Raw genomic sequence first — 19,060 nt, 5'->3', positions numbered from 1 at the left:
GTGGGGCCACCCTGAAGGGAATGGGGGCAGACCTCGGGCCCAGTATCCCCACCTGCTGACAGCAGTCTCTGGCCTGGGGCTGGGGGGAGGGGTGTGGACCAGCTAGATCTTATTCCCCAGCCTCAGAGGAGTGATGGCACGACCACTCCAGAGGTGGGAAACAAGGCTTGAGGAGCAAAAGAGATGGAATGCAAAAGAAGAAAGGGTGGAGCCTGTGGCTGGGAAGGGGCGGGCAGGCTTCCTTGCCCTTTGGGTGGGGGCTGGAGTGTCTGTGGCCCCTCTCCTTCCCACCCTGCAGCAGGAGGCCGAATCTGTGTTGGCGCAGCAGGAAGACTGGAGTCCTGGGGGCCAGGCTAGCCGTGCTGGGCAGGTAAGCAGGGTGGGACACGGGTGTTTCTATGGGGGGTGGGGCCGGCTCCCCACCCTTACTCCATCTGGCACTACCTCCCCACCTTCTGCAGACCAGCAACCTGGCCGCCAAATCCCCGGAGTCAGACTGGAGCAGCTGGGAAGCTGAGGGCTCATGGGAGCAGGGCTGGCAGGAGCCAAGTCCCTCAGAGCCGCCCCCTGAGGGCACACGGCTGGCCAGCGAGTATAACTGGGGTGGCCCGGAGCCTGGTGACAAAGGTGATCCCTTTGCTGTCCTGTCTGCACGACGGGAGGCTGGCGCCCAGGTACGTGGCACTCGTCCGGGCGAGGGTGCAGACTGGGCTGGACCTCAGCTGGGAGTCCGTCCCCACTCCAGCCACACTTCCCTTTCAGCTGAGACCTGATTCATGGGGCGATGACAACTGGGAGGGTCTGGAGACGGAGAGCCGTAAGTGCTTCCCCTCGGAGGGCCGACCGGCTAGGGCTGTTGACCTTGGGGCAGGTGCGGGCTGGGCAGCCGAGCCCCCTGTGCTTCTGAAGCCCTCAGCCCACCTCCTCCTCCTGCTCCCAGGGCAAGGGAAGGCCGAGCTGGCCCGGAAGAAGCGCGAGGAGCGTCGGCGGGAGATGGAGGCCAAACGCGCCGAGAAGAAGGCGGCCAAGGGCCCCATGAAGCTGGGAACCCGCAAGCTGGACTGAACTGCCGGACTGGGCGCTCGTAGCCGCGGAGAGCGGGCCCCGCGGATGTATTTATTGTACAAACCATGCCAGCCCGGCCAGTCCGGCCAGGCACATCTCACGTGTACATAATCAGAGCCACAATAAATTCTATTTCACACCCCTGTGCTGGGCTCAGTGCAGCCCCTCCCAGGAGGCTTGGGTCTGGCGCTGCCCTGTGGAGTCCACGCCCGCCACAGACATGAACATCAACTTGCTTGCCGAGAGTAAAGAGGCACGATCTGATTTATCAGTTTCCAGGAAATGCCCTCTGGGAGGAAGGCCACCAGTGCCCGAGACCCGATCTCCGCCTGTGAACTGGGCAGCGCTGCTACGGCCGCCCTCGAAACTCGAAACTCTCTGAGGGCCCTGGAGAGTCCCCGGGTCCGAGCCCCGAGTCGGGGCAGGTGACGGGGGCTGAGCTCGCCCGGAGGGTCAGGCGGAAAGCCCTCGCGGATGGCCGAGGTCCGGGCCCCCGCGTCAGCGGCGGCGCTGGGGCACGCAGGCCCCGTGCGGGCGGCTGCGCGCGAAGCCAGCTTTGCAGACGCAGCGGAAGGAGCCGCTCGTGTTCACGCAGCGCTCGCTCTTGCACAGCAGCCCGCGCTGGTTCAGCTCTCGGCACTCGTCGATGTCTGGAGGTGGGGGCCACAGGGGCGGGCTGCGCCAGGGCGCCACGGCACGCAGCCCGCGTAGCGTGTGCACCCCCCGCCCCCGCGGCCCGTGCGGTCCCCCCCCCCCGCCCCCGGCTCACCCACGCAGCGCGCCCGAGACGCGTCGAGCTGGAAGCCGCCCGGACACTCGCACACGGCGCCGCCCGGCCGGGGCACGCAGCGGCCGCTCACGCAGCGGCACTCGTCCGAATCCTCCTCCGAGCTGTCCTCCTCTGCGCGGGCGGGGAGAATGCGGACCTCAGCCGCCACCTCCACCCCCTGCGGCCGGCCGGCGGATGGCCAGGGACCCCCGCCGCCGTGTCCTCCCGCTACACTCACCTCGAGGGGGCTTCCCCAGCAGCAGGGGGCTCGCGTCCCAGAAGGAATTGCTTTCACTCTGCGACGTCGGGCACTGGGACCCTGGGAGGGACGGGGGCGGTGAGCGACGTGGATGCACCCAGGCTCCCACCCCAACCGCCCGTGGGCCCCTGGCGGCTTGGCTCACCGGCGCTGCGCGGCGGGCAGGGGCGGCACTGGGCTCCCCAACCGCGGCCCTGGCGACAGCAGCAGTCGTCGAAGGTGAGGGTTGGCCCGGTCAGGGGGCCCGCACACATGCCATCTTCTCCACGCTGGGCCCAGCACACGTCCCGCCGCTCCGGGGCACGCTCTGCGGAGGGAGACCAGGCATCAGCGAGCGGCCCGAAGCGGGGGCGACAGTCGGCCCCCGGTTCCCACCCAGCCTCGCGGGGGGGAAGGGCCGCGACCCCGGGGCTCCACACAGCGGACCGCGCCCTGCAATCGGCCCAGGACAACTCTCGCCCTCACCGGCTGGGCTCTCCGGGAGCTGGCAATCGCGGCCGGAGGGCCCGGGCACCCAGGGCGGGCGGCACTCGCAGCGGTAGGAGCCCGGCAGGTTGACGCAGCGACCAGGGCGGCAGGCTGCCGGGTCCTGGCACTCGTCTACGTCTACGGGTAGCGAGGGCATGTGTGGGGGTGGCGGTCACAGCTCGGCCCGGTCCCCGCTCCCCCCCGTTTCCCCAGCCAGCAGGCCCGGGCCTCACCCATCTCCTCCGGGCTCAGACACTGGCGCTGCGCCGGGCTGTACTCGGCCGGGGGCGTGCAGGCGCAGCGGTAGCCGCCGCGCGTGTTCTCACACACTCCGTTCCGGCAGTTGGACTCGTCCAGGCACTCGTCCACGTCTGCGGGGAGGAAAAGCGCGAGTGGAGGGAACCGGCCCGAAGGCGGGTGGTTGTGCGTGTCTCCCGGCCGCTGTCCCACGGCCACTGGGACCCTCTGCGCTCACCCACGCACTCCAGTAGGTTCCCGTCGTAGTAGAAGCCTTGCTTGCAGTAGCACTCGTAGCCCGGCTGCGTATTCACGCACTTGCCCTCCTTGCAGATCTCCGCCCCGAACAAGATGCACTCGTCGATGTCTGCGGAGTGACAAGCCGTGGGCGCCCGGTGGCCTTTACCTGCAGGGCGCTCAGGCCCGCTGCCAGGGGAGTGTGGGCGGGGCTTACCGCGGGAGCGGAGCAAACTCAGTGGGAGAAGGCTTTTCCGGGCGCTGATGTAAGCGTGATAGGGGCGGGGCAGACGCTGAAGGTGTGGGCGGGGCTTACCCCAGGGCTCGCTACCGACCTAGCGAGCACGGGCGGGATCGGGGCGGTCCAAACCTCGGTGGGCGGAGCGGGGCGTGCCCGGTGGGCGGAGCCATGTTGGGGCTTACCACGGTGGGCTGGGATGCCGTAGTTGACAATGTTGTTGTCTTGGGTGTAGCCCTTTCCGTCTGGGCAGAGGCTGTGGAACTCAGCTGCGGGGAGAGAGCGGCCGTGGGGAAGAAAGGAGGCAGGACTGAGCGCGTGCGCACTAGCCGTTGGGCTCAGGTCGGGAGCTCTCCGCCTCATTTCCCACCGACCCGGGAGGGGCCCTTTCCCCCAGTACGTTTCCAAAATGAAGAAACTGAGGGGCGCCTGGGTGGCTCAGTCCTTAAGCATCTGCCTTCAGCTCAGGTCATGATCGCAAGATCCTGGGATCGAGCCCCACATCAGGCTCCCTGCTCCACGGGGAAGCCTGCTTCTCCCTCTCCCACTCCCCCTGCTTGTGTTCCCTCTCTCGCTGTGTCTCTCTCTGTCAAATAAATAAAATCTTTAAAAAAAAAACAAAATTAAAAAGCAAAATGAAGAAACTGAGACTCCTGACCTGAGCTGTAGACTGGGCAGGGATAGATCTCGCAGTGGTCTCCCCAGCCAGCCCCCAGCGAGCAGCAGCACTCCTGCTGGGTGACGTTGGTGGCCAGTACACTGTCGCAGAACACCGTGTCGTCGAAGTTAAGGTAGCACTCCTTCTTGTGGTGGGGCTGCTCCACCTCTGAGGGGAGTGGAGGGCAGCTCAGGGTCCTGCACGCTCCCCACCAACCTGGCTCCCCTCATCCTGCCAGTCAGAGCCAAGCCCACCCTCAACGTGGCCTTCAGGGCCCTCCTGCAAGGTCCAGCCCCGCCGGACTCTCAGGCAAAAGGGATCTCTCCCTGTTCCCCAGATTCCAGAGGGTGGGACCCGCGTCCGTCTCTGAACCCCCGCTGCAGCTCAGGGAAGTTGTCTCGTCCGAGGAGGAGCTAGAGGGCACTCACCCTCGCAGCCGTGCTGGTCCTGGGTGGGCGTGAAGCCCTCATCACAGACGCAAGCGTAGGAGCCCTGCAGGTTCTCACAGGCCCCGTGGGGAAGGCACAGGCCGGGGTCCTGGCTGCATTCGTCTATGTCTGTGGCCAGCGAGGGAAGCAGAAGAGTTGCTCCAAGGAAACCAGCCCCTCCTTCCCTGCGGGTGTGCCTCCAGGGACTCACACAAGTTCAGAACCCAAACGTCCATTTTGATCTCAAAGTACACGCAACAGGAAGTCCACTCGGGTCTGTCCATGCACGTGGGTAGAGGTGTGCACATTCACTCTCTTCCTAAGCCCTGCCACAGCTATCACTGGCGACACAGGGAGTCCCGACTCCCGGCCCCGCATCTGAGGACTTTCAGTTTGGCCTCCTGACATCTTTCAGTTTCATCCTTTACTCTAAACACCGGCACCCCCAACTCTATGTTCAGGGCCCTCTCCCCTAAAAACACAACTAATTCCTCCCAGATCTCTGTGCTTTGCACACCCTGTTCTTTGGGCCTGGAATACCACGCGTGCTTCTCTCTGCACGGGGACCTTATTTATGCGTTAGGGGACCATCTTTATGCTCCAAGTTCCAATTCAGTTGTCACCTCTCCATTGCCAATTAGTCACTCATCCAGACCTCTTTTGGCACCGTGAACGGTAAGAATCAATTCACATCAGCCTCCCCTAGTGGGGGCCCTGGGTCGTTGCTCCGTACCTGGCACATAGTATAGAAGCTGGTAAATAGTAGGTTCTCAGTAAACTCCTGCTGGCTACCGCGCCTAAGGGTGGGCCGGCACATACTTTCATTATTACTGTTGCTATTCTAGGTGAAGGAGCTGAAGGGGGAGTGAATGTGTGGGTGGACGGATGGATGCAAAGACAGATCTACAGTGTGTCTAGATTACCGCCATTCCCTGCCAGCCCTCCTCAGGAACTCTCAGCCAATCCCCCCGTACCTTGGCACTTCCTGCCGCCTACCAGCCGATGCCCCTGGGGACACAGACACCGGTAGGAGCCGTTGGTGTTGATGCAATCACCCCCAATGCAGGCCGCGGGGAAGTCACACTCATCAATGTCTGCGGGGAGCACAGAGGTGGGGAATCTCAGGGGCTGAACTGGCTTCCCCCAGAGCCCTGGGTCGGGCCCATGACCCCAGGCCCAATCTGGGATCTGGAAGGGGGCTGGACAGGGGAGTGCCTGGCGTGGAGCCGGGGCGGTGGAAGTCCTGGGGTAGGGAGGAACAGGCGAACTGCCAGCTCTCCGGCCCGCTTACCCTCGCATCGGCTCCGGTCTCTCGACAGATGGTAGCCAGAGACGCACTGACACTGGAAGGAGCCCGGCGTGTTGGTGCACATGCCATTGTCACACACATCCCCAGCCTCACACTCATCCACATCTGAGGGGCACAAGGGGCGTCAGAGGGCCGGCGTGGGATGGTCTCGGGCCTCTGCTACCCTTTTCCCACTCGCGCCTACGGCTTGGAGCACCAGAGCTGAGGCCAGTGGAGCTTAAGGGAAGCACGGGCCCCTCACCCTCCTCCGCGGGGCACACCATGCCCTGGGGAGCAGGCCCGGTGCTGCCAGGGACCCTGGGCCACGTCTGATTCCAAAGAGCTCAAGCCCCCCCAACCTCATCCCTCCTCACCAAACAAGGGCACCCTCCCCATCCCCTCTTCGCATACTGCCCTGGTCTCCCTTGTCCCAGCTGCCCTCATCCTTCCCCCACCTGCCATGGCTCCCTTTCTTCCCACGTAAATAAGCTCCTCTCTGTCTTTGTCCTGCTCGCAGAATAATGTCTTCTGCTTGTGCAGTAAAGGAACTCGGCCTTCCCCTGAGAGCGTGCTTCTCCGCAGTCCTTTCTGGCAGAAGCTGGTTCTTGGCCACGCGTCAGACCCTTCCAGGCCACGCTGTGCCTCTGAGGTGCGCCAGCCCACATGCCAGCCTCCACCTTCTCCCCTGCTGTCAGCACTCACCTCCCTAGTCTCCCTTCCTCCGCCTTGCTCCCCGCACTAGGACTTTTCAGCATCCATATGGTCAGCCAGGCGCAGCCTCTGACCTTACACCCTTGATCAGTTTCTGTGACCTTCACTTCAGTGGCAGCCACTCACTGTCAGGACGAGGGGCTGGGATCTGCCCCACTTTGGGCATCTCAGTTGCTGCTTCCTTCCCACTGCCTCTGCTCTCAAGTCCCCTATCCCATCTTCTCTCCAGGGGCTCCCGAACACCTCTCCCTCCTCCGCACTGGTCTGGGAGGCCATGCCTGCCTCTGGGCCTCCAGATCCTGGATGCTGAATGGGATGCTGGCACCCGCCAGCCTGAGCACCCTGGGCCACAGCCACTCCCTCTGGCCTCGGGCCCCACGCGATCCTCAGCGTGGCTGGTGCCACCCTGCCCCTCCTCCCCAGGCTGGACTTCTGGAAAGCCCCTGGGCAGCTCCCATGCCCTTGGGCAGTCCCAACCCTCTACTGGTCATTGCAAGTCCCCTACTGGACTCAGGCCCTTCACTGCTCATTGAGAAAATTAAGGGTAATCTTTAACCTCCTGAAAATCATTACATCCGTTAGGGCAAGAGATGTCCCTTCTGTCCATGGCTCCTTCCCCAGCTGCCCTTGTCATCCCCTCGCCCACTTTCCTGGCACCTCTTCAGCCTACAACCCTAAACCCCATTCTGGTAGCCCCATGTCTCACTCTTCCTCACTTGCTGCCTGCATCTCATGGCCCCTCATGCCACAGAAGCCACCCTACCAAGGTCACCAGGGACTTTCTCATCTCACCACTCAGTTCTTTCTTTTCAAGAACCTCTCGGTTACATTTGGCTCATCCTCTTCTGCCCTGGAAGCCTCTCCCTGGTTTCTCAGCTGGGACTCCCTGGGCCTCCTTCCATCCCTCCTCCCCCATCTCCCTCTCCTATTCCCCTACGTTCCGCTGATGTGGCATTGCCCACAAGGCTCTGCTGAGGCTCCCCTCACTGGATTCCCCCCTCCTTGGCTGAGCAGGCGCACCCCAAGTCTCCACAGCCCCCCGCAGTCTACAGTTCCGGGGCAGGGTGTCTGGCCCAAGACTTCCAATCTGTACGGCCCACCCTCTGCTGGCATCTTCAGCCCAGAGGCCCAGGCCCACAGGGACACCCACTCAACTTGTCCAGCATGAAACTTGGTGTCTTCCTTCTCCAATCTGCACCCCCCCCCCCGGCGACCCTATCCCAGGGAACAGCACCACCCACAGAGTCACCCAAGCCAGAAACCTGGAGGGTCCCTCGCTCCCTGCTCTCTCACCTGGACATCCAGTTAATAAGCCCAGGTAATGTGCTTTAACATTTCTCTAATATCACATCATCCCATGGCCGTCCTGAGGCCGCTACTCCCATCATGGCCACCATCTGTGCCCTGAGTCTCCAGCAGACCTCGGGCTACTCTCCACACTCAGCAGCGGGAAACTTTCCAAAGCAAATGGTGAAACTTGTCACCTTTCCCCTTAAAATGCTTCAGGTGCCTCATAACACCGTCAGGATGAAGCTCGACCTCCTGGGCAGGGCTCAGGGGGCCTCTCAGGGGGTGGGCCCTGCCCCTCACCAGCCAGCCTCAGCCCCCACCCTCTGCTTACATCTTACAGTTTTCAGCACAGTCTGAGCTGTTTTCACCTCCGAGTCCGCTGATGCTTTCTTTGCTTGGCTAATTCCTGCTGGTCCTTTAAGACAATTCAGGCCTCCCCTCCTCCCAGCCCTGCACCCACATTCCAGCCAGGCCCACAGCCCTGCGCTCTCCAGTCTGTGTGTAAAGTTCCTCAGTTTCTCTGAATCCCAGCCCCAGCCCGCCTCTTGGTGCATACGCAGAACAGTAGGACTACCAGCGCCCCTGCCCGTTCTTCTATGTCTTTTTTTCCCCTTTAAATTTAAGTAACGTGCTTTGCAAAAGCAGTTTCAAGCCTTGCCTCCCTAAGACCCTTCCTGCATAGAAATCCTGGTGGCCCTTTCATCGGCCAGGTTCGCTGAGAAAATGAGTGCATGGGTCAGTGACCTGGAGGGTGAAGTAGCTATCTCCTGCCCACCGTGGGACAGACGGGGTGACTCGGTCCCCAGCTCCCACGCGTGAGTGGGTGCGGGAGCGTTGGGGGGAGGGCTGGGGCTCACCCTGGCAGCTGCGGCCATCCGGCGCAGGCGCGTAGCCCTGGGCGCACGTGCAGCGGAAGGAGCCTGGGAGGTTCTCGCACCAGCCCGGCGAGCAGGGGCTGCCCTCGGCACACTCGTTCACGTCTGCGGCGGCGAAGACTCGCCTCGGTAGCCGCCCCACTGGACCCGGCACTGTGCCGAGGTGGGGGTCTTGTCCGCCCAGGATGGGGGAGGCCCCACCTGCCAGGCGCCTCTCACCGCCATCAGCCCCGCCCCTGCCCTAACCGGACCCCGAAACTGCCGGGTCGCGGGGAGAACTCCCGCACGGGCCCCGCCCATTTGCCGTCGAACACCCCCCCACCCCCACCCCCACCAATCCGGGACTCAGGGCCCGCTCTCACCGCGGCAGGCCCCGCCCCCCTGGCTGCGGTAGCCGGGCTGACAGGCAATGCACTTGAAGCTCCCGGGTTTGTTCTCGCATTTGCCATCCGGGCAAGAGCTAGGGTCTCGGCACTCGTCGATGTCTGCACGGGTTGGGGGAGAGGGAAGGAGATCCATTTGGGGACAAGGTGGCGGGCCAGGCGCTCAGTGTCCTCCGCAGGGCCTCCTTCCCTTACAGATCAACAAGGCGAACCCGGCCCTCTGGGCTCCCGCAGCCCAACCTCTGAGAGGCCCAGAGTCCGGGACCCCTGCCCCCAGCCCAGGTCGAGAACGGCTGAGGACCCCCTGTCGGCCTGGATGGGCTCTCCCCCACCTTCGCACACGGGCGGTCGTGAGGCTTTGAGCCGGTAGCCGGGGTAGCAGTTGCACTTGTAGTGGCCGGGGAAGTTGAGGCAGAAGCCGCCGTCGCCGCACAGGTGGGGCTTGGCGCACTCGTTCAGGTCTGAGCGGGAGGAAGGGAGCGCGAGGGGGGCGCCGGGGGCGGTTACGCGGCGATCCGGAGGGGAGACCCCCAGCCCAGCCCCCCGCGCCGTGCGGGCCGCGCTCACCCACGCACGAGCGCCCCCCGGCGCCGACGTGCAGGCGGTAGCCGCGGTGGCAGTGGCAGTTGTACGAGCCGCCCGTGTTCATGCAGACGCCCCTCCCGGCGCCGCATGGCTCCGCCTCGCACTCGTTCACGTCTGAGAAGGGCGCGCAGGGCGGGGGGCGGGGGGAGACGTCAAGGGGCGTTGGGACCCAAGGCCGCCCCCGGGCCCCCCACCCGGCCGCCCGCGCTCACCCACGCAGTAGCGGTGCTGCGGGTGCGACCGGTAGCCCGGATTGCAATGGCAGGAGTAGTCCGAGGGGCCCGGGACGCACTCTCCGTGGCCACAGATGTTCTGGTTCAGACGACACTCGTCTGTCTCTGGGGGGTGGGGAGGTGGTCGAGCAGGGGCCTCAGCAGGGAGCACTCACTTTCTGCCACGTTCCCCGGGCGGACCTCGATGCCCCATTTTTAATGACCCAGATACCTGAGCCTGGTCACACCATGGGGTCCCAGTACACTCATACTCCACTCCTAGGATGTCCTACACCTCAATCCCAGATAACCCCAACATCGCGACCCCAGATAGCGACCCCAGGTCCCATCCCTATGCTCCACCCTAGGTCCCATCCCTATGCTCAACTCAATCCCTGATAATTCTATTCCTACTCACTATGCTCTGTCTCCAGTCACCCCAAACTCCCATCACCTCCCCTCAGGACCCCTCAGTCATCCCAATACCCCCTACCCAATGGGCTCTGAGACAACCCCCTCCAATCACCTCAGTATTTAAAACCCTGCAGCCTTAGTCACTCCCCTCCCCTATCCTCTAGCCCACTGACCCCAACATCCTCGCCTCAGGGACCCGGGTCCCCCATTCCAGAAGGCTGATTTCCTCCCCCTCCCAAGGCAGGCAGGAGCTCATTTATTTCCTGGGCATCTGCTTGCCCCCTGGTTGTGTATAAGTGGTCAGATCCAGAAACCCCCTTTACTCTCTTTGTCACCAGTCCTGAACTCCCACCTCCCACCACTCCCTCCTTCAGGCCCCCCCCCCTTCCCCCACCTGCAGCCCAGGACTTGATCCTGAGCTCTGCCCCACCCTAAACACACAGGGCAAGCTGCTCTTTTCGCCTAGAGTATCTCTCCCTAGACCTCCTTAACTAACAACCCCTCCTCTGAGAAGCCTCCCCAGGTGCCTCTTCCCCCACATTCCCACAGCCCCCAGGGCTGTCACCGTTGTTCTAGCCTGGACAGGCCTCCAGGATAGCCACCTTCCCCCTGGGCCCTCACCCCCAGAGCACATCTAGCCTCCTAGATTTCAATCAGGCTGGTAGCTCCCTTGTAGCTTTGGAGTCCACACAGACGCGGACTAGAATCTGGCTCCGATGTGTGATGGCGGTGGGGGGGCAAGCTACTGCACGATGAAGCCAAGCGTACCCACTTTCACAGTATGAAAAGGTTAAATGATACTTAGTACATAAAACCCTTCAGTCAGTGCCTGGCACAAGGCATTTGCTCAGCCATAGCTAGCAATTATCATGATGGCCCAAACCCTGCAGACACTTCCCACAGCCTTTGGGATCAAACCCAAGCCTCTTAACAAGGCTCTGTGCATCGGCCCTCCCTGGGTTCAAAAACACTGGTCTGTGTGTGGTTTTCCCTCCTCCACCAGTGTTTCATGTGCCCTTTGCCTGAGCTTCACTTGGAATGTCCCTTTTCCCAACCTGCACTCCCCTTCCTCCCGCACTTCTTGTTCATTTCTAACACTCTCTAAAGCCCGGCCCAGAAAGCCTTCTCTCGTTGCCCTCCTACGTATTATCACAACCCCCCAGACTTCTTTCCTTCTCTGATTTATTTTTTCATGGCATTTATGAGACATACTAGGTTTTTAGTCACTGATCTATCTGTTGTCTGTTTACTCTGCAAGAACAGAGAAGTTCTGGCTTTTGTTTACCACCTATCCCCAGCACCTAAACGGTGCCTGGCACATAGTAGGTGCTTAATAAATATTTGTTGAATGAATGAATGAATGAATAAGTGCCTTCAGACTGGGTGGGGCACCACAATACCCGGATCACTTGAGGGCAGAATGGGGTCTCTGCTGCACATGATGGCTTCCCCAGAGCCCAGCCCAGGACCTGGCACCCAGTAAGCCCCGGATAAGTGCTAGTGCTCAGGAATGATTGCAGGGGGGTGGGTAAGGGAGGAGTAAAATTAAGCCAGGGACGTGGCTTCTCTGGGTCGTGGCCTAGGCGGGCAGGTCTTACCTGTGACCTGAGTAGGAGCAATCTCCACCGCGCTGCGGGATGGGGGCAGGTCCGGCAGGAACCAGCGCACAGTGGGTGGCGAGGGCCGGGAGATCAACTCTGTAGGCAGATACCCGTCAGGGGGTGTGGGAGATGGGAGAGCCACCCCTCTCCAGGCAGGCCCAGCTTCACTATCCCCTGATGGTGTGGCTGTCCACCACCCCCAGTGACAGCCCTTGAGGACTGGTCCCTGCAGTGCCCAGCTCACCCGGGTAGGGCCTGGCGGGAGACGTGGTGGCGATCGGGTGGCTCTGCTGAGCTGACTGCTCCTCGATCACTGGCTGTGAGTGACAGCAGCATGAGCCCACTGTCGCCTTCGCTTCCCTACTCCTCCCACCTGGGCTCTCATACTCACTGAGTCCGTGCTCACCCCTAAAAGGGAAGAAGATGGGGCATTAGTGCAGGGCTGGGAGAAGGGAGTTAAGACTGGGGTGGGCAGTTGGTATTTGTGGTCAGGGTGTCTGAGAGTTCAACAATCACGTCTCTGGGTCAAGGGTCAAGAGTTAGATCCTGGGGTCAGAGGAACAGGTATAGGGCACAATGGTTGGTCAAGGTCCTTGGGTTATAGAGCAAGGCTTAGGGGGTTATAGCTAGGGTCAAAATCTTTGGATCAGGAGTCAGAAGGTCAGATCTAAGGACAGCATTTGGGCTGGATCAATGCCCTAGTGTGGAAATCAAAGGGGTTCCAGGGTCAGAGGAAAAGATCTGGAGGGCAACAGATGGTCAGATCCTGTTGATCAAGGGACAAATCCTGGGGTTACAACCTTGGTTAGGGATGAGAGGGCCAGCTCTGGGGGTCCGTGGTTAGGTCAAGGATTAGGAGTTAGGGGTTAGACTCTGAGGTCATATCTGTGGATCAGGAGTCAAGGGGCCAGGTCTAGGCGTTCTGCATTTGACAGGGAATGGAAAGAGTCAGGCCAGACCTCGCTCTTCCTCGGTGTCCTCAGGTGGCGGCGCCCGGCTGGGGCTCTCCGGGGGCTGCTGGGGCTTGGGTGGCCCGTCCGGGTGCAGGAAAAGGGAAAAGTCACTTTCGCCCTGAATGGTGAGCGTCTGGTGGGAAGTGAGGATGTGGTACCCCTTCCCAGCTGGACAGATCTCCTTGAAGGCAGCTGCGGCCAGAGCAAGGCGCAGAGAAGTGAGTGTTTCCGGGCCGGGCACAGAGACGGCCCCGAGCCCCATGCGCCCCAGGCTCACCGGTGCCATCGGCAGGACAGCGCTGGCACCTGGCGCCCCAGGCCTTGCCCACACTGCAGCAGCAGAGCTGGCGGCTGAGGCGCGTGGTCAGTGGGTGCTGGCACTGGTGTTCAGGGCTCACCAGGCGGAAACACAGGCTCTTCTCCTCTGGCTTGTCCGCTGCGGGGGGCCGGGGCCGGGCATGGACATCTGGGCTTGAACGCTGCCCATGTCCGTCTTGCCAGCTGCTCCAGGCCTCGCCTCTCTGGCTCAGACAACTCTTGATCCTCATGTGGCCTCTGACCTCACACAACCCTGAGTTCATGTGATTCCTGAACCTGTGTTTCTCTGGCCTCATGTGACCCCTGAAATCTCTGTGACCACTGGCCCCGCTGACCCCTGATTCTGGATGTTCTAGACTTCATTCCTCCTACCCATCAAGCCCATGATCTCATACGACCCTCCCTCTATATAGTCCCTGACCCCGTGTGACCTCCAACCAGATCCCATGTGACTCCTGACCCCACTGATCCCTGATCCTATCAGCTCTGGGCCTTACTCCTCCTGCAGTCAACCCTTGACCCCACTCTGACTTCTGTGACCTCCTTGCTCCTTGGAGCCTTACCTCTCCTGTCCATGCCTTGTGACCTCCCAGGGACCTGAGCCCCCCATTCTCACCAATGCACTGCGTTCGGGAGGGGCCCAAGCTATGGCCAGGTGGGCAGACGCAGCGATAGGAGCCCGGGTTGTTGAGGCAGTCCCCATGGCGACACATGCCCGGCATCGCGCACTCGTTGATGTCTGCGGTAAGCGGGAGTGTGATCCCTGTAGTGCGCGGCCGCAGGGTGACAGCCAGCTGCTCCAAGAACCTCAGGGTCCTGCCCCAGCCCCGCCCCCTCCCTCACCCACCTTGGGGCCTCCCCCAGTGGCAACGGGCTTGTCCCTCCAGCCCACAGAATCTCCTGGCTGGCCATACCCTGGCAGTGGGTGCTGTTGAGTCTCTTGTAGCCCTGGGGGCAGTCAGCGCCCACCTCCCCACGGACAGGTCCTGGTTTCTGCACCCCTGTGTCTGAAGAGAGAGGAGAGCGTGGCAGGGGAGGACACTGGGGGGGGGGGGTCCTGCAGAAAGGGAAAGGAGGGCGCTGTGGAGGAGCAGAGCAGGAGGCTGAGGGGAATTTGGTGGGCAGTGAGAGGCTCAGGCTGCACTGGTTGCGTCCTCCCCCTGCAGGGGAGGAAGAGGTGGGCCTGGGTCCACCCTGCGGTGGCGGGCCTCCCTGAGCCCCGGCACTCACACTGCAGCTGGGGGCACTTATGGCACTTGCTCTGGCCCCAGGCGGTCCCGATGCTTCCGCAGCAGTCCTCCTGCTTGGTGAGGCCCGGGAGGGGATTGCTGCCGCACTAGGGAAAGTTGGGACAGGGGTCACAGGGCGCCCAGCCCCACCCGGCCTCCCTCCTCGGGGCCTTTACCTCCCCCTGTCAGCCCAGGGACCCCCGTTTTGGGCAATCCCCGTTGAGTGGGAACAGGGCAACCCTGAGACCCAAGGGCCGGTCCAGCCGGACTGTGGATTCACTCACTGGCTGCTTGGGCAGTGTGTCCTGGAAGCAGCGGCCCAGGGGCTTCTGGGTGGGTGGCCGGGGGTGCTGGGGCTTGGGGTGCGGCAGCAGGTGCTGCGAGGGGGCGGGGCCCTCGGCATTCGGCCCCTCGATGCGGTGCACTTGGACCGAGGCCTCGGGCGGATGGTGGACGCGCACGTTCACCACGGGGGGCGGGGCCTGCACTGGGGGGCGGGGCACGGTGGCTTCAGGGCTGCCCGGGACCAGAGGTTGTCGTGCGGGGTGGGCGGGGCTCCTCGAGGTCCCGCCACCCTAGTGTCCGCCCACTTCGGCCTCCCCGAGTCCCGCCCGGTGGTCCGGTACCTTCCGCTGAGATCTGTCCCGGCCCGAGGGGCACCAGGAAGGCTGCATGCTGGGCAGGGGGCCCCTCCCCAGGCCCGGGCGGATCCGCGATCACCTGGACCGCGTAGATGGCGTGCTTGCTGGCCACAGACTCGCTCTCTGGAGCCAGGGGTGGCAGCGCGCCTGTGGACAGGGCCCCGGCCCGGCCCAGCCCAGGGCCTGAGCCGCCGGTGCCCCCACCAGCTCCTCCAGCGGGCACCTGGCAGAAGCGACCGGTGAAGTCCGGGGGACACAGGCACTGGTTTCGGGAGGAGCACTGGCCACCGTTCATGCAGGGCAGAGGGCACACCACTGAGGAGGGGAGGTGGATCAGGGACCAGGCCCAGTCCCTCACCCACATCCTGTCTCTTTCCCCTCCTCCTTACTTCCTTGCTACCCACGGACTCTGTCCTTCTTGGGAAGCTGGGTTTTGGAACCGGTAGCAACTGCTCTCTAGGTCCCCCAACATCCTTCTACCCATGTTGGCTTCTGGGGTCTTAAGTCCTGGTTAAATCCTAGCTAGGAGGCTAGCTGTGGGGCCCTGAGCACCTTCTCGCCCTCCCTGTGCCTCAGTGTTCTCATCTGTAGGGATGTTTGTTGTGTCTATTAAATGAGGTAATGCCTGTTCAGATAGTTAGCACAGTGCCTGGCCCAGGAGGGTGTTTAATAAGTAGTATCAGATGATGATGATGATGATGATGATGGTGGTGGCCGAACAGCCGTTTTCTCCTCTGGCTTTGCCCTCCAAACTTTCCTGGGAATGTGATCTCTATCTGGCACTTCCTCTCTTCTAAATTCTCCCCCATTCAAACCTCAGCCCTCTCTGAGCTCCCCCACCCCCCTTTGTCTTGCCATCCCAGGGCCCACACCTCACACTATCAGCGATGCCCACATCTCTAGCTTCTACCTCTCTGGGACCTCTCTTGGGCACATCAACCCTGGGGAGATCCGCATCCTGCTTCCCCCACTCCCCCTCCCACCTTGGACTACCCCTGGGAAATCCCTGACTGCCTAGGTCATTCTAGGAGCCTCAGAGACTCCATCTCTCCTGCTCCCACTCTACCCAGTTCCGGCCTCTGTACAGTCTCATGAATCCATCTCCCCTCCTCCCCATGCCCTCTGCCCCTCCTGTGCCTTGAGCCTTGCCACCCATGCTCCTTGCTGGCTTCCTGCCTCTCTCCTGCCTGTCCACAGCCCAGTACCCCCAGAGAAATCCGCCTCAGGCAAATCCCTGGCGTGTCACACCCCTGCTCACTGCTTGCTTCCTTGCCCAAACATTTAAGGCTCTCCATGGCCCAGAATGAACCTTCTATAAGCCGATCCCCCTCTGCTCTTTCCACATGCATGCCACACCCTAGGACTCCTCTCCCTCCCCCTACAAATGTATCACATCTCCTGCCTCCATGGTTTTATTCATGCCATTTCCTTCCCTTCAGGGCCCTGTCCCCCCACCTCTACATATTCAAATATTAACCTTCCAGCCTCAGCTTCTCCTCCAGGAAGGGAGCCTTTCCTCACACACCCCCCCCCCCCACCTCTGTTCCCTCTCCCGAGTTATCACCCTCTGCCCAGCTCTGCCTGGCACTTGACTTGGTTATATTTATGTCTGTCTCCCACACTGTAACAGGGTGCTGTGGAGGGGCTGGGTCTGCCTCAGCTCTGGGTCCCAGAGGAGGTTCAGGGGGGATAAATGAAGGAGTGACTGAGAGGCTGGGACCTATGTCTTTCTGTGACACGCAGTCACATCCCACATCCAGCCTTGGGGCCCTGAGCTCACATACCAGACCCAGCCCCTCTCCTGCCTGCCCCGTGGCTGCCCTCACTTCCCAGAATGGAAAGGTGGAGGTGATGCTCTTCTGGACACCTGCAGGGCCTCAGAGGGACAACCCACATCCATGGCCATCAGGGCCTGGCTAAGAACATCCCAGCCCAGTTCATCCTGCCAGGACTCTCAGGGCAGGAGGGGTGTGTCCTGGGCTGGGGGAGGCAGGATCCTCTCCTTCCTGCCTCCCAGTGAGTCACCCATAGTGGTGAGGGTGACCTCTCAATGACACCCGCCCACTGTGGCCTGGGCACCAAGCCTGGGGGATGTGGGCAGCACGGATGGAGAAAGCAGCCTGGGCAGGATGGCCGGGGGTCTGGGAGGCTGGGCCCACATACACTCACACGCACGGTCATCTTGTCTCTCTCTCTTTCTCTCTCGCTCTCTCTCTCACACACACATGCACACACACAAACACACATTCATTCTGGCACCAACACAAGCTCACAGAAACACTCCCATAGTGACTGGAGACATGCACCCAAGACAACACAAAGAAACATGTAATTAATCACAGAGTGTCACTCTAAAGCCTATGCACGCACACAAGCGCGCGCGCACACACACACGCACATGCACACACACACACACACACACACACACCTCACGAGAACTGTGAACCATATTAGTGGGGTTCCTTGGGTCTGTGAGTCGGTATGTGAGTTTAGGAATGTGTAAGAGGGGCCGTTTTGCTGGTGCCATCCTGGGCCCAGTCTAATTACCCTCTCCAGGAGGGTAATTACTGCTGGGACACCTCCCCCAGCCTGGCCCACAGGGCCCTGGTGGGAGGTGAGCCGAGCCCCAGGCCTGGCCCTTTGAAGAGAGATGCTGGGGAAGGGGTAGACTCCAAGTGGAGCTGGGGAGTCATGAGGGCTTGTTGGGGAGGGGAGACTCTGAGGCAGAGCTCTTGAGAGCTTATGGGGAAGGCACAGATGGGACAGCAGGAAAAAGAGGGACTGAGGACCCAAACCAGCCCCCACCTCCAGGCCTGCACTCCACTCTTTAGGCCTCAGCACCTCTTCCCTCCGAGACCTTGCCAATATCTACCCTCTTGACCCCCAGCCCTGGCCTTGGTTCCTCCCAGAGCATGCAGGTGTCTACTCCGGGCAGGCCCTGCTGTAGACATTTTGAAAGGACTTTTCCTGTTTCTTCCAGCAAATCCGTTTCTTAGGGGAATATTTACCCCTTCTCTGCGACCTCCTGGCCCCAGCTCACATCCCTCAAAAGCCCCTGTGCGCTGACCCTGACTCCCTCTCAGAACCCAGCGCCTTCCCAGAGGCCTGTGTCATCCGGGAGCCCAGCATGACCCCACACCTCAGGCCTCAAGGCTAACCCCAAGCGGTGAAGTCCTGGTCCATGCAGCCCCTCGGACTCTGGCCCCAGGACTCCAGCCTCCCAAGCCCCTCGTTGTCCCTGGGGCCCCAGGCCCCCAGAGCTCCGCTTTCTGCACCCCCGGCCCCCCAGTGTCATATACCCTGCTCCGCCCTGGCTCCCGCATTTGTGGGGGCGCCGGCCTTCCCGCTCCCCCGGCCCGTGCCCCCTGGCCCTCACCCACGCGGAAGCCGGAGCCCGTGAGCGTGTCGGTGCTGTGGCCATTCTCTCCGATGAGCGTCATGTTGGAGCCCTGCTGACAACTGTCCCGACACTGGCCCTTGAGACAGGTCCGCTTGCAGATCACCGGCGCAAAGACCACCTTGAAGCGCTCGCGGGCCAGCGCCCCGCCCCCGCCGGCGCCCCGCTCGCCCGCCGGCCCCCCCTCGGCCCCGCCGCCCGGGCCCAGCAGCAGCAGCAGCGCCAGCAGCCCCGCCGCCCCCGCCCCGCGCATCTCAGGGGCCAGGCCGCCAGCAGCCCCGCGGGGCCCGGGCATCCGGGGCCGCAGGACCCGGAGGGGCGCGCCCGGGCCGGGGCTATGGTCGCGGCGCCCGGGGGGGTGGGGTAGCAAGCCGGGAGCCCCGGGAGAGGGGAGAGAGGGCAGCGAGGGAGAGGAACAGAGGAAGCGCGCAGGGAGGGGACGGCAGGCGCGGGCGGGGGCCCCGGTGCGAGGCAAAGAGATGGAGGCTGGACCGCGAGGAGCCCAGAAACTTCCACAGCCCCGGGAAGGAGCCCCGCCACGAGCCGGGGCCGGGGAGGTGGGGGGGGGGCTGCGAAGGCCCCAAACTGAGGCGGCCGCGCGGAGGCCGAGCGAGTCGAGGCGGAGAGGAGGAGCGAGGGGAGAGGAAGGCCGGGCGGCCGGCCCGCTCCGCGCCTCCCCCGGCCGGGCTGGGCTCCCGCGGCCGCCGGGAAGCAGGGAGCGCGCGGGGCGGACGCAGGGAGAAGTGAGCAGTTGTTTTCCCTGGCTGCGGCGCGGCGGCGGCGGCGAGGGGGGCTGGGACGCTG

General features: G+C 62.7%; 2 protein-coding genes across 6 annotated transcripts in view; one reads left to right on the top strand and one right to left on the bottom strand.

Moving 5' to 3' along the window:
- SCYL1 (SCY1 like pseudokinase 1) overlaps positions 1-1,204 on the top strand; it is an 11,742-nt gene extending 10,538 nt beyond the window's left edge. Inside the window, exons 15-18 of one of the 4 annotated variants that reach the window (XM_036077644.2) lie at positions 302-370; positions 462-674; positions 763-817; positions 941-1,204. In XM_036077644.2, the coding sequence (XP_035933537.1) occupies positions 302-370; positions 462-674; positions 763-817; positions 941-1,065 (462 nt within the window). In that variant the 3' untranslated portion in view covers positions 1,066-1,204. Of the gene's footprint in view, positions 1-298; positions 371-461; positions 675-762; positions 818-940 lie in introns of those variants that run through there. The other 3 variants (XM_036077643.2, XR_004912584.2, XR_004912585.2) reach the window with 3 other exon arrangements.
- Positions 1,076-19,060, bottom strand: LTBP3 (latent transforming growth factor beta binding protein 3). Of its 2 annotated transcripts, XM_036077639.2 has the most exons (28): positions 18,236-19,060; positions 14,845-15,174; positions 14,503-14,705; positions 14,220-14,325; positions 13,904-13,996; positions 13,606-13,728; positions 12,949-13,107; positions 12,678-12,863; positions 12,110-12,126; positions 11,963-12,035; positions 11,716-11,814; positions 9,704-9,829; positions 9,474-9,605; positions 9,239-9,367; positions 8,886-9,008; positions 8,506-8,628; positions 5,651-5,773; positions 5,334-5,453; positions 4,360-4,488; positions 3,932-4,099; positions 3,459-3,542; positions 3,037-3,165; positions 2,795-2,932; positions 2,559-2,699; positions 2,239-2,400; positions 2,073-2,153; positions 1,835-1,966; positions 1,076-1,715 (listed from the first exon to the last, which is right to left on the bottom strand). In XM_036077639.2, the coding sequence occupies exons 1-28, from the start codon at positions 18,549-18,551 to the stop codon at positions 1,564-1,566; spliced, it is 3,897 nt and encodes a 1,298-aa protein (XP_035933532.1). In that variant the 5' UTR covers positions 18,552-19,060; the 3' UTR covers positions 1,076-1,563. The 2 variants fall into 2 exon arrangements, with proteins under 2 accessions (XP_035933532.1, XP_035933533.1); XM_036077640.2 differs by lacking the exon at positions 2,559-2,699.

The sequence above is a fragment of the Halichoerus grypus genome, chromosome 11, assembly GCF_964656455.1.
Source record: "Halichoerus grypus chromosome 11, mHalGry1.hap1.1, whole genome shotgun sequence".
NCBI lineage: Eukaryota > Metazoa > Chordata > Mammalia > Carnivora > Phocidae > Halichoerus > Halichoerus grypus.
The sequence above is the reverse complement of the archived record's forward strand: the minus strand, read 5'-3'. Positions and strand labels throughout refer to the sequence as shown.